Genomic DNA, 14,375 nt, shown 5'->3' with positions numbered 1-14,375 from the left:
CACATAGCAGCTCTGTGCGTATATCCGGCTCATCCTCACAACCGCCCTGTGAGATGGCAAGGGCTGATTTCGTGGCTGATATAAGGCCTGGTTCTGAAACTCTCTCTGGCAAGGCCAGGAAGCCTTTGCTGCCTTGCTCTGGTTCTTGAGAGGGAAGCAGAAGGAAATGGGGCCCACCCAGGCGTAAGACAGAATCGGGAATCTCTGCCAGTCTCTCCAAGAATTGCCCTGCTTTCTTGAACTCGCCACTAATTTGATGCCATTGAGTGACATCCATAGAATTAATTCAGCAAAGATAACAAATCTCCTGCCAGTTGAACTCGATGGGCACATTCATGAGGAGTTCTTAGCAGCGATAAGAATATGGTTTGCTAGTGATTTTTTTTTTAAAAAAAAATCCTTGGCCTCACCAATAACCCCAATCCCCAACAGCCCCAGTGACTCCCCTCCAGGTGCTAACTGGGACTGTTAGCTGTTGAGCTTCTGAGAAGGCTCAAGGTTAATCCGCTGTTTCCCCCTGGACTGCCAAAGGTATCAGACCCCTTCGAGTTGAGCTCAACTCCTGGTGACACCATGAGACCCCATCAAGCACAATGAGACCCCATCTGGGCCACAGTGCAGAAGTGGTTTGCCGTTGCCTTCTTCCAGTCTAGCCTTCAGCTCTCACGTCCCCCCCTGGTTTGTTACTCAAGGACCAACAACGTCACTGTAGAGTTGTTGTAGTAAAAAACATGGTTGGTGTTCAAGCTCTGGAGCAGGAATTTGCCTCGTTACAGTTGGGTCAACCCTGTGAACTTGGTGCTATTAATAAATGTGGGTAGGGAAAATATTTCTTCCAAAGTGTCCTTGAATGTATAAAAAGCCACATCAGAATGAAAGCCCTTCGGACTTTGGGCTTTTCAGGGTGGAAACGTCATGCCTGCATGGATTGGCTCATCCGTCTACAAACCCTCCTTTTCCTCAAGCAAGGGCTGCCTGCCTGCCTTTCCCCGGCATATAATAACGGGACACCAAGCCAGTTAGGTACAAATGTCCAAGCCAACGCGCAATTCAGTTGCTGTTATACACAACTGAAATGGAAAGTGAGCACTTCAACGCCACCAGGAGATGGTGCTCTTTCCAAGCCAACGAGGGCCGTTCCGTCTCCCGTTGAGCCGAGTGGGGGAATCTTCGCCACACCGTCCACCAGAAAAGCAAAAAGCATTCTGGGAAGGAAGGAGTGAATGTTATGATTTTCCTTGATAAAAGCAAAATCTTCCCAGGAAAGACATGGACCCATTTTCAGGTAAGGAAGACACCTTTGCACGACCTCTGGTTTTCTATAGCCGCGTATACAGGTAGTCCTCAACTTACGACCACAATTGAGCCAACATTTTTGTTGCTAAGTAAGACATTTGTGATCACACGACCAGAGGGATGCTGCAATGGTTATAAGTGTGAAAAACGGTCATAAGTCACTTTTTTCAATGCTGCTGTAACTTTGGTCACTAAATGAACTGTTGTAAGTCGGGGACTGCCTGTACATGACAGCAAGAGAAAAGGCATGTTTCCATAATCATTTTGTAAAGATGCTTCGATCCTCCTGACTGATCTTATCACGAGGCTCAAGGATGTAACGGCAGGCTGAAGTTTGGTCAGCCTGTGACCCAAAATTATTTCAAAAATTTTGTTTAGCTTAGGAGTAACATCTCAGAGCAATACTAGATCCTTGGACCTTCTGCATACATGGTTTTCTGTTTCTCTGGGGAAGTGAAATTAGATTTTGTACAGCTAAGGGTTTTGAGATTCCTCCCCCCCCCCAACAATTGTTAAAACCAGGAAGTGAAATGCAACACAAACAGATATTGGGAGCGGATCCACTCCAGCCACCAGCTGGATTGCAGGCATTGGTAGGCCCAATTAAGGGATAGGTTTTTAAAGGGGAAACCACAAGCGAATAAGAAAGGAAACCCCCCTCTTGCTAAGAACCCATTTGGATAGTAGAGATGGTTCTCCAAGGGGATTCCTACACTCAGCCCTGCCCTATTTGACCACACACTGACCTACATTTCTGCATGAAGATGCAGAAACCCTGCAAATTCTGAACCAAGATCCCTAAACTTTAAAAATGGAGAGAGAGAGAGACGGTCATTCCTGTCCCTTGCCATGGCTTGAGCAAAGTCTTTTCATCTTGAGGACCGATGGAGCAGGGCGGACCAGCTCTGGAGAAAACCTGGGTCTGGGTCTCGTGCAAGGCAATTTTTATTTCTTTGTTCTGGGGAGAATTTTAGCCTCTCCGCAAGGAGGAACTTGGAAAAGAGGTGAACACGGAAAAAGGCATGAACAAAAGAGAACCTTTTCCGGTTTTGTGATGGTTGACAGGGACACGTATCTCCTCCATCTTCCCTGTCGGTCTTATGCGCCTTTGCAAAAATCTGCACTCAAGGCTCCTGTTCTTATCCAACCAAGAATAAAATTCTGTCTGATTCGTAAGACGCCCTCCCTCCCTCCCTTCAGATTGCACAGAGCCTCATCCTGGCTGGCTGCTGAGCCACTCACCTAAGGATGCTACATCTCAAAGTCCAGTTTTTGGATGACTCTCAGAAGATCTTTGTGGTCGATGTAAGTATATTCACGGCTTCTTGTCTATTATTTTGCCTGCTGGAATTTGTTTGACCTTCTTGGACTGGGTGATGTTTTAATTTCAGTGTTGTTCTGTCTTTTTTTAAAATCTAATTAGATGCCTGCATCTCCCCACATTTTGAACAATTGCTAATTCACAGTAAGGACTTGACTGTTTCTAAATATTCCTTGAACAAGACCCTTTCGGAGAAAAGTCATGGTTTTATCTGACAGCAAATAAGTCATTTTAATGTTTAAAGAGCGTGTCCACAACCAAGTCTTCGTCTTGAATTGTAATCACCAAATTGTTAAGAATTTTAAAAATAATTATTTTATAAATTAGCTCCTGCATCATTTGTTCTATAAAATTAATGTTCCAAAGAATGAATTAGATGCAGGTGCTGAAAAACAGGCTTCCTGACAGCTAAAATCGCAGACTTGTAGTGAGTCAAAATGATAGTTACCAAATTTTGGTAAATTTAGCATTCCTGCACTTTATACACATCGTATTTGCCTTATAGTTAAAAGTGGATTACCCAATACCTTTATCTAAAGGACAGATCTTTCTGAAAGCTCTCTGTCAGAGAGAAATACCTATCAGAAGATAAAGGTGTCTGCTTCAAAAGGAAATCTTCCAGGCAACAAAAACATACATTTTGGAATCAAAGTGCAGTTGAATTTTTGCTACATCCATGTGGATGTGTCTTTGTTTTTAAAAAAGCAACATAGTAAGAACAGCACAACAGTATTGATGGTTTTAGTTCTAAAAGTACACAGAATGGAGCATAAGTGCAACATTTAGCTTTTTTTAAAAAAACAAAACCCTCATCGTTTAATCTCCATCTTGATAGGCTGTTCTTGATGCCGAATGGTTAAGATTTATAGTTCAAAAGCCCTTGGAAACTCGTTGCACAGACAGGGACACATGAAGTCTACCTTGGAACTGGGATTTCTGGCTTGTAATCATGAAACCCTACTTTTGTGGGATTATCGCTAGCGCGGAGTGTCCCCCTTTTTTATTTCAGTTTCAGCATTTTTCGCTTCCTTCCTTCGCAATTACCCCTCCTGCCTCTTTGCTTCTCCGCTTTAGCTTTATAGGCCGTGTGGCTGCAAGAAAGGACTCCAACTCCATTAAAGCCCAGGATTGGGTTTTCTTTTCAAATCCTCCAGAATGCCTTCAAGGCCTGTGGTGCATTTGATGTCCAAGAGTCACAATAATGTCCTGGAATTTTAAAAAAAAAAAAAAGAAGGAGAGGAGAGAGAGAAAGAGAGACTGCCTGGGGTTACTTTTCCAACGGATTCTCTTAATCAGACGGGGCTCTTGCTAGTAGAACCAGTGGGGTGAGCCGGGAGTCTTTTAGATGGATTTCAAGGTCAGTAAGCAGAAGGGAGTTTAATGAATTCTGCATGGAGAAGACGAAAAGCAGAGGGACAATTGTGCCCCCTTTTTTTACCTTAATGATATGAAGGGGTTCAGGTATAACCCCACGAGAAGGTCTGGGTGTTTCAAACACTCATGCACAAAATACAAAAAAATAAGTTGCATGAGGGCAGGTTTGGATTGAATGGCAGGAAAAACATCCTAACGTTGCAGGACAAGAATGAAACCAGGGACCTAGAGAAGGGCAGAGTGGGTGGACTTCAACTCCCAGAATTCCCCAGTGTCCCTCAACCTTGGCGGCTTGAAGATGGGTGGATTTCTGGGAGTTGAAGTCCACCCATCTTCAAGCTGCCAAGATTGAGAAACGCCGCCCTGAGCACTCAGGAACCAGAAACGTTAATGCACGCCTTGGATGGTGCAAATAATCAGGAGGAACAGCTGCAGTTTATGCACTTCCCTCTCTTTGAATAAAGTGTGTTAATCAGAAAAGGAGCTTCCAGACTCTGTCTCCTGACTTGGGCCTTCCCTCTCCTGACACCTGCAGCACCTTGAATGGTGGCAGCACTTCAGAGGGCTTGAAAAGAGCATCCTTCCCAGGCAAGGAAGCACCATCGCCTTAATTCAGGCTGTTTCTTTCCTCTGGGAAAAAGTCCCTGGCTGATCTCTGGCTCCCAAAACTTGCAGCAGGAGGAATAAACAGTGATAATTGCTTTAATTGCTGTTGCCACTCAGCTGTGGAAATAGGAGCCCCCCCTCCCCCCCTCCAGAAAAGGCAGTGATTACCCTGTCATTTCCCTAGTTGCCTCTTTGGTGCCAGGGTAGCAATTTAAACCTCCGTGACTGCAACAAGGGATTATCTGTAAGATGTTAGCATGCGCGCTTCACACCGAGCACAATGCGCCGCGTGTCAGCAACCCCTCAATTTCCCTGGCAGCCCAAGTCAGAGGACAGGTGCGTCTGGAAGGGTGCCAGGACCAATTTGCCCACCAGCCGGTCCAGCCAGAAACTCCGCTGGCTTTTCAAGAGGTTTAGTTTCCTGAGTCTGGCTCGGCCCTCCAGAGGAGATTAATTTTTACAAAACATCATTTCTAGTTCTAGTGTGGAACAGAAATGTGCAAATCTATTTTGATTCCACTCAGATTTATTTATTTATTTATTTATTTATTTATGCAATTCTGACAATTTCAGGGTATCAGTTTTGCAAATTTTCCCAGTGGTTGGCTCTCCTATCTCTCCTTTTGAGTCTGAGTTATTTTTAAAAAGTTTGCATTAAAATGTGTATATAATGTAGTGCACACTTCTTTCAACCTTTTAATTTTATTTAAAGCCTTCATATAGCTGCCCATCTTTACAACCACTGAATATCGTCTCATAACACAAGATGCACAGCATATAAATTTGATAAATAGAATAACCAACTGGGCAGCTCCCAATTATTTATTTACTTATTTAAAGTGTTTTTGTTTGTTACCAATTTTGTATAATGTACACAATCTTTGGAAATAGGCTTCTTCAATAGAATACCTTGCTTATACTTTTCCCAAACAGTACCTTTATACAGTATATACTTTTGTATTTTTTTATTTTATATTTTCTACCATTTGAAATCTGGAAACAGAAATGAGTAGCATGAAACCAATTAACGTGAGATGCCAATATAATTTAATAAGTGTTTAAAAGTGGATAGCATTGGCTTCGGGAGGGGCTGCAAGCATGCAACTCAAGTATAAACAGGAATTCTTGTATCTAAATAAAACCTACTCCAACCTGGGGGACTTCAGGTATGTCCTACGCATTCCCACTTTTGCAGTTTTGGAAGCTGCAACATGCCTGGAAAACAGGGGTTGGGAAGATGGCGCCCCTGGTTTATCAAGGATTGAAATGTTTACAGTTCTGAAATTGCCCCCAAATTTCAAAAACTCAAGAACAATCAGGTATTTAACTTTGTCACTCTTCCAGCTTATTGCTGCTTAATTAGCTTTAATTACTGATGGGTTTGTGCTGCTTAATTTAGATTGCCCTGGCTTTTTCCCACACTGGCTCATGTCAGCTGAGAGGCCAGGACTGAGTGCAAGATGGCAGAACTGAGTTAACAAAGACTTTTTGGTCAGTTTTGGGCATCTGGCAATTCAGCAAATAAACTGGTTGAATCCAGGCTTGTTTCAAAAATCCAACTCTTGCAAGTATCTCTCAAGTTTAAAGACACAACTCTTGATTAAGTCGCTTGGGAATGGTCTCTGCCCCACCACAAATCTTTAAGAGCTCCATAAAGATCCACCTTTTCGAAGGAGACATCTGCTAGGAGTTTGGGTTCCCTTCCCAGGGATTTCATACACCTGTTCATATCATTTTCTGGGCATCCCCTTTTTACCCCAGCCCTTCTCAAACTCAAGACCCTGAGCAAACTGAACAAAGCAGAGCCTGTGGAAGACATGACGCTTGTGCCTCTTTCTTTGCCAAAGAGCTCTGTTTATCTCTCTGCTTCTCTCTCTCTCTCTCCATTATTCCTTCCTTCCTTCCTTCCTTCCTTCCTTCCTTCCTTCCTTCCTTCCTTCCTTCCTTCCTTCCTTCGCCTTTTTGGCCCCTTCAGCAAAAGTCCTCTGGGAAAACATTATTTAACCTGAGCTGCCACCACTTGAACCTGGCAGAAAAGGAATATTTTGGACTGGAGTTCTGGAGCCCTGCGGGGCATGCTGTAAGTTTGGGAGGGGGAATGACCACCTGTGGGGGTGGGGGTGGGGGGTTGTATAAGAATGCCACACAGGCTGTGGGGAATGAGAGTGCATTAAGCTTGCTTTAGACACACCCGTTTCCATGGGTCTCTCCCTCTGCAAGGGGTCAGAAGCTGAACTCCGGCGATGTTGCTGAGGTGGGCAGAAGCTAAAGGGCTCTGGGGGGGGTCTCCTGGCTTTCAGTGGGCTTTGTCTTCCCCAAAGGACCCAATCCAGTCTTGGAGGGGGGCTCTTGGCTCAGTCAAGGTTCTGCAAGAGAAATTCTGAGAAGCTCCTGGCTCTGTTCCTTGTGCAAAAGGGGGGTGTCTTCTGTTAGGTGGGCAAGAGGCCCCAAATTGACCTCTTTATCTCCCGCAGACCCTCCCCAGGCCGCCTCCCGGCCTTTTGCTAGCGTCCCTCCGATACGTTAGGCTGCCCTTACTCTCTTTGCAGGCCTGGCTGGAACTTCTCAAGCCCATCTCCAAGCAGATTAAAAGTAAGTACCTTGGAGAAGGCAGATGTAGAAGGGGGGGTCCCATCTCCTTTTATGCCCCTCTGTAGAAAACAGGGGGGGCAAGAAGCTGCTCTCCAGCCTGGGAACCATCTAGTTTTCCTTGCTGCTGGTTGGGGGGGGGTGATGCCCACACACCCCTCGTAGGGCAGGAGGGGCTCCTGATGATGCTCCCGATGGCTGGCTGGGGAATTCTGGGAGTTGAAGTCTTCAAGTCTTAAAGTTGCCAAGTTCCCTGCAATAAAGGATACAGGGAAGGATGGATCCTTCTCAGGGGCCGGTGGAAATGGCTGGGCTGGTCTCTAGCGCAAGGGACACTTTTCAAATGAAAAGATGTGTGTAAATGTTCCCGACAGACTTTTGAAACCAAACTTATGAAGATGTTGTGTTTTAAGATCCTAAGGACATTCTTTTCAAATTTATGGTGAAATTTTTCCCAGTGGATCCGGGTCATCTGAAAGAAGAGTTGACGAGGTATGCTGCACATTACTTTTCATTTCATTTTATTCTTTTTTAATGCATTTTTTTTGCTCATCTCCTAAGGTGCTCCTTTTAAAATAAATAAATGCATAATTGCATCCTGAAAATCTTTTTCTGAATATCTGTTTAAAAAGAAGGCTAACCAGGTAAAATGCAGCTCTCTCTGATGAAATTGTTTGTATACAACTCAGCCTCCATGCAAAGAAGTTTATTATTCTTACTTGCTGTGACCACAACAGGAGGCAGGAAGTATTTAAAGGCATTAAGTATATCTAACAGGGCATTGTTAAATATATAAGCTGAGTGAATAATACAATAACAACAAGGGAACATTGTTGATAGAGAATCCATGTCCTTAGAGAACAAACAATGCAGGACTCAGACTGGATTCAGCAATTTCAAGGAGCTGTTTCTCTCCCATTCATACCAGTCCTTTTAAATTCAAGTTTCTAGTCCTTAAAGCTGGCAATGATCAGAGAGGAGCAGAAAGAAGCATGTCTGTAAGTCCTCGACTTACAGCTATTTGTTCAGTGACCATTCAAAGTCACAATGGCACTGAAAAAGCGACTTACAACCGGTATTCACACTTACAGCTGTCACACCGTCCCCATCATGGTCAGCTGTATTTGCCAGAGTTGCATACGGCCACTTGGGATCTTCCCAGCCAGCGTCTGACAAGCAGAGTTGATGTGAGAAGCTGGATTCACATAGCAATTGTGGCAAAACTGCTGTAAAATCGGGCGCAACTCAGTTAATGACTGCTTGCTTGGCAGCGGAAATTCCGGTCCCAATTGTGGCCGTAAACCGAGGACTCCCTGCGTTGCCTCTCCAGAGGGAGGGGAGCCCAGTGAGAGCCCTGACAATGTCTTTCAGGTACCTGTTCACCCTTCAGATCAAGAAGGACCTGGCCGGCGGGAAGCTCCCTTGCAGCAGCAACAGCGCAGCTCTGATGGTGTCGCATCTCCTCCAATGTACGTCCCCCGTCCTGCAACTCGGAGGTTCCTTCGGCAGGAGAGGAAGAGGATGGCCACCCACGGGGCAAGGACGTGGCCGGGCCTCGGGGAGGGTAACACAGCTGCACCGCGCCATGGGGCGGGAAAAGACATTTCTTGCCCCCTCCGGGGCAATCCTTTCTGCCACGGGATCTGGGCTGGCCCTGATGTTGCTCCTGGCTCTTGTTGATGGACCGGGCTGTGTGTGCTCCGAAGGAAGCCGATTCCATTGCCCAGAAGCATCTTAATTGTGTCGCTTGTTCCTGCAGCTGCGCTGGGCGATTTCCACGAAGAAATGGACGGAAAGCATTTGGAAACACACAAATACTTGCTGAACCAAGAGGATCTGAGGAACAGCATCATGTGCTACCATAAGAAGCACATGTAAGTCACCGACCGGTCTTCTCCACGTGGCTCTTTTTAATTTTTTAGGGCGACTTGGTGCTCTCTGAGCTTGGCTGTTTTCTTGCAGATGTTTCATTATCCAACTAGATAACATCATCAGGGCTAGAAGGGAGTGGGGTTTGCAGGGAGGAGGAGGAGGAGGAGGAGGACTGTGGGGTCCTTGGTGCTCTCTGAACTTTTTTGGGTTTTTTGCAGATGTTTCATTACCCAACTAGGTAACGTCACCAGTGCTAGACTTTTTACTTTTGCTCAGGATCCCTTGGAGTGAGAGCTTAAACGAAATTAAAACTTCCATGTGTGGAAAGTTTCATTTCACATGACTTTCTGAACTCGAAATCAGAAACTTGAGAAGAGAGAGTTTTCCAGTTTCCAAACTGGAAGCAACAGAACTGGGAGGGAGACATTCTGGTTGAGCGCAAAGGCAGGGGTCTGCAGCGTAGCCCTTCTCTCTGCCTCAGCTGCTGACCCCCCAGTTTTCTTTCAGGGGCAAAACTCCTGCTGAATCCGATGTGCAGCTCCTGGACATAGCAAGGAAGCTGGAGATGTACGGCATCTGCCCCCACCCTGCGAGTGACGGGGAAGGGACCCAGATCAACTTGGCGGTCACCCACATGGGAGTCCTGGTGCTGCGGGTAAAATGATTTTTTCTTACACCTTTCCAAGGAAGATACCCAAGAGGTGAAGGTGCCAATGTGACCTCACAAGCATGAATTCTTTGGGGGGGGGGGTCAGCACCCTGGTGCCCTCAGCATTAAAGCAGAGTTGTGTGGAGCCCTTTTGGCAGCTGCCAATCATTCTAGATGGACCTCTTTGGTAATTGAATGGAGCCTTTGGAAGCCAGCGCTGATCAGCAAAAGTCCTTTCTAATGTTAATTAAAAGCTTCCTGCTTTAAGTATAGCCTGGGGAATTGCCTCCCGGGAAACCAGGCTGGGTATTTGAGAAAAATCTCGGTGGGGACTGGTGGGTTCCCTTGCCATTTGTGGCTTTGCCCAGCACCCTCTGATGTGGGCGCCTCAACTCCTCTCTTTCCTTGCTAAACCAAACTGCTGCCATGTCAGATCGTGGTGTTGTACAGGAGGGAGACAACTCTTGACCATATAATTTTCTGCCGAGAATAGAAGTCTCATTTTGTGGCAATTACATGGTTCTGCAGCTCCCCGGCTTTGGTGAGCATGCGCTGGGAAACGTGGGCGATGCGCTCCTCAACAGCCTTAGCCTTCAGCTGGGGAGGAAGCAAGGGAAAAGCGGGTGGGACGCTTTGTTTTCTGGGTGCAAAAATGAGGGTTTTCTCCAGCAAAACTGTAGGGGAAAGAAAGAATGAGACAATAGATTTAACTCTGCAAGCACTAAGCAGTCGTCGGTTAAAAAGGACTTCTGATTTTCACGTTCCATTGCTGCAAAAGAGGCAGCTAGGAAGAGGACTAAGCAGCAGTCAGGAGATCTCTAAAATGAAAAGAATATTTTTTTTATTTAAAAAATAATAATCCCCGCTTGGTGCTGGATGTTGAGAGGCTTCATGCCAAGCAACTGAAAATGGCTCTCCATGAGCCACCTTCCACAACTTGTCAGGTGTTGTGTTCCTGGTGGTGTGTCTTCATCTACCTTGGTCACTTTAAGATCTGTGGACTTCAGCTCCCAGAATGCCCCAGTGGGAGCTGAAGTCCACAAGGCTTAAAGTGGCCAAGGTTAGACACCCCTGATCTATTTGCTTGTTGGCTCTTAATTTTGCAGGGCAACACCAAGATTAATACCTTCAACTGGTCCAAAATACGGAAACTGAGTTTCAAACGGAAGCATTTCTTGATCAAGCTCCACGCCAACATTTCGGTACCTGGGGGGGGGGGAATTGGGACATATGTGTTTGTGTCTGTGTGTGTGAGTGTCTGTGTGGGGGTTGGGTTGGGTGATATTTCTCTGGTCTAAGGCACACTCTTTGCAGAAATGATTCATTGAGGCAGCAGGCTGGCTGGCAGACCGTTGCTACCATCAAGGCTTCAAAGTTCCAAATTGTTGGGGTGGGTTTCAGGAGGAAAAAGGAAGAGTTTCTGGGGTCCTCCTGCATTCAGAGAAGAGCAACAAGCAAAGATGATTAGGGGACACTGGAGGCTAGAACATACGAAGAACGGTTGCTGGGATTGGGATGTCGAGTTTAATGAAAAGAAGGACTAAGGGAGACAGGATAGCAGTGTTCAGACATCTAAGGGGTTACCACAAAGAAGAGGGGAATCAATTTATTCTCCAAAGCACCAGAAGGCAGGACAAAAAGCAACGGGTGGAAATTAATCAAGGAGAGAAGCACCCTGGAACTAAGGAGAAACTTCCTAACAGCGAGAGCAATTAATCAGGGGAATGGCTCATCTCCAGAAATTGTGGGTGCTCCATCACTGGAGCTTTTAAAGAAGAAATTGGACAGCCATTTGTCTGAAATCTTATTTGGTCTCCTGCTTGGGCAGCAGGTTGGACTAGAAGACCTCCAAGGTCCCTTCCAACTCTTGTTAACAACATTCTGCTATTCCCTAGCCTCATTTTCCAGAAATATTGGGTGCTGGCTGATCTTGAAAAGTTAAGCAGGGCATGGATGAGTGTCAGCGATGACATTCCAGGCCGTAGGCTAGACTGAAAATGAAGAATTCTGGGAATGGCAGTCTACCTGTCTTAAAGCTGCCAAGGCTGAGAAACACTGGACTGGACCAATGCACTTCCCTTCTCCATCCCCGACAGGCTCTCTGCAAGGATACCCTGGAGTTCACCATGGCGAGTCGCGACACCTGTAAGGCTTTTTGGAAGACGTGCGTCGAGTATCATGCCTTCTTCCGTCTCTCCACCGAGCCAAAGTCAAAACCCAAAGCTTTTCTCTGCAGCAAAGGCTCCAGTTTCCGTTACAGGTAATTTAGGTGGAGCAAGGAAGCCAGCCACCTTCTCTAGCCTGGTGGCCTGTGGTTGGCTCTGTCAAGTTCTTCCTCTTTGCTTCTCTTGATTTCCTGCCTTTTCCGGGTGTGAAATATTAAGCTGTAAGTCCCCGGCAGGCGGGGGACTGTTCCTCCCCAAGGGACAGCCTCAAACGTTTTGGTGGGTGCAGTTTGGGGTGCCTTTGGTGGGTACTGCAGAGGCAACCCTCTTTAACCACTCCTCTCTTTGCAACGGCAGTGGGAGAACTCAGAGGCAGCTGCTGGAACATGGGACCAAAGGGAAGCAGAAGAGTCTGCCGTTCGAGAGGTATTGCTTGTGGAAAGAACATTTTTCACAAATGAAGGCGATTCTACCTGTCCCAGGATAATGTTGCAGGATCCCATCTGGGTCGATCACCAGGACTAGAGGTTTGGCCTTCCAAGCTTCCGGACTCGTGCCGAAGCCCATCCTCAGGGAACTTCTTTCTCACCAGAATGTGGTTTTCTCTTCCAGGAAACACTATTCTTCTCGCTACCATGACAGGCAATGCCGGTCATCCCCGGATCTGCTGACGGATGTTTCCAAACAAGTACGTAATTTGAGTCAGGGGGATCTGTTGGGGAGGGGTGATGGAATTGTGTGAAATAAAGACCAGGGATGATGTAGTCGCAAATGAGTCTCACCTTTGTGCACCCATGAATTTCCCATGCCTCTGCTCTTGGCCTATGTTGGACTTCACGTCCCATAATTGCCATTGAGCAGGCTGGGGATTGTGGGCTTGGAAGTCAAAAACATCTGGACATCTCCCATTATGAGGAGAGGTGCTCCAACTGTGTGACAAAGGACAGGATCTTCGCACGATGTCCTTAAATTCTGTCTTTCTTTGAAAGAATTGCTGCCTCAAATTGAACAATTTCAGCCCATTTTCCTGGATCTGGTGTGGTTGAAAGGATGGAGCAAATGGGATTTGCATGGATTTCTCCTTAAGATCCAGCCCAAACAAGCTTAAAATGAGTTTTTGTCACCCCTGGGTGAAAAAGCATCATCATAAATGGCCTCCTGAGGCCTCAAGAAGGCAGGCTAAACCTTGTTATACATTCAAGCATCTTAGCTTAAGCATTGATGCCTCACTTTTCCCACAGATGGAAGACCTGCGGCTTGTCTATGGCACCATGGGGGGCTACTACGGCGCAAATGGCATCCACACTTCTGAACCCACACTAGACAACCGACGGAGAAACTCGGCAGTGGAAGTCATCTTTGCCGATGAACTTCAGCGGTCGAAACCAGAAGCAGACCCAACGTTGCTGCTGCTCCATTCCCAAAGCAGCTCTGCCTTCCCAGTTGTCTACACGGAGCTCGACCACGATTGGGAACCAGCCAGCCTCTACGGGCCAAGAAGCCCCCTGACCTCTTTCCAGCCCAGCTCCAAGTTTGATGGCACCAGCAAGAGCCCCTCTCTGAGCAATGTGAGAGACAGGAGTCCAAGGCAGCAGCTGACGTACACCGATGTCCCCTACATGGCAGTGTCCAGTCAGCCATTGGAGGTGGCTTCTCCTCCAGTTTTCTTCTACGTGGACCGGCCACCTCAGTATCCCAAAAGCCCGACCATGGACCGTACTGAGGAAAGAGTTCTGGAGGGCAGCACCTGTGAGGCACCCGTGAAGCCACAAAGGAACCCAGGCGCAGCCCACTCCAAGCTGATGGAGCCCCCAGCCATGGCCCAGGCCACCTACGTGACCCACCTTAGCATGGAGGAAGAGGATGACGAGAGCGTCTTTGACTACGGTGTTCAGGAGGTCCCCAAAAGATCTTGGAGCCAATCGGACGTCAAAGCCACCAGATTCCCTTGTGGCTCAGAGTTCCGCCCTCTCGGGCCTTGCCCTGTCTTGACCAGCAGAAAGATTGACCTCTTGCAGTGCGTGCTCGCCCAGCCGCCCTTCCCAGAACCTCCCCAAGTCCAGCGAACCACAGAGCACTATGTGGGCAGTGGGACCGACTCCAGTGACTCCGATTCAGACCTCCTCCCGGACTACTATGCCCTCTATGGGCGGGTTCTCAGAAGACCCTGGGTGCGAATTCACCTCTCTTCAGGGAGCCTCCAGCTGGAGGGAGAGGAGGCCCTGGTTCCTGCCACCGTTGATGATCCTGAGAGCGGTGCCTCCAATTATTTTATGTAGGCAGCAGAACAACGGCACCAGTCAAAAGTACGCGGCACATTGCCGATTTGTGACTTGCCTCCTTGTTTGATCCCTGGCTCAGGTGTTCGGTGGGACACAATCACACACTGACCACAGAAGATTATAGAACTTAAATATTTATTTGTTTTTTTTAAACCATTTGACTTTTTGGGTCCCCCTTCCTCAAAAGTGTGAAAGAAGCTTAATCTATAAACAGATTTACA

General features: G+C 46.9%; 1 protein-coding gene across 1 annotated transcript; it reads left to right on the top strand.

Moving 5' to 3' along the window:
• Window positions 1-2,544: 2,544 nt before the first annotated feature.
• Window positions 2,545-14,157, top strand: FRMD7 (FERM domain containing 7). Its single transcript, XM_029287378.1, has 12 exons — window positions 2,545-2,601; window positions 6,573-6,677; window positions 7,147-7,189; window positions 7,600-7,678; window positions 8,558-8,655; window positions 8,946-9,060; window positions 9,566-9,713; window positions 10,814-10,909; window positions 11,804-11,967; window positions 12,230-12,298; window positions 12,485-12,560; window positions 13,114-14,157. Exons 1-12 carry the CDS (start codon window positions 2,545-2,547, stop codon window positions 14,149-14,151), a joined length of 2,088 nt encoding a protein of 695 aa, XP_029143211.1. The 3' UTR covers window positions 14,152-14,157.
• The last annotated feature ends 218 nt before the right edge of the window (window positions 14,158-14,375 follow it).

The sequence above is a fragment of the Protobothrops mucrosquamatus genome, unplaced genomic scaffold (genome assembly GCF_001527695.2).
Source record: "Protobothrops mucrosquamatus isolate PMUCROS unplaced genomic scaffold, P.Mucros_1.0 scaffold4, whole genome shotgun sequence".
Lineage (NCBI taxonomy): Eukaryota > Metazoa > Chordata > Lepidosauria > Squamata > Viperidae > Protobothrops > Protobothrops mucrosquamatus.
The sequence above is the reverse complement of the archived record's forward strand: the minus strand, read 5'-3'. Positions and strand labels throughout refer to the sequence as shown.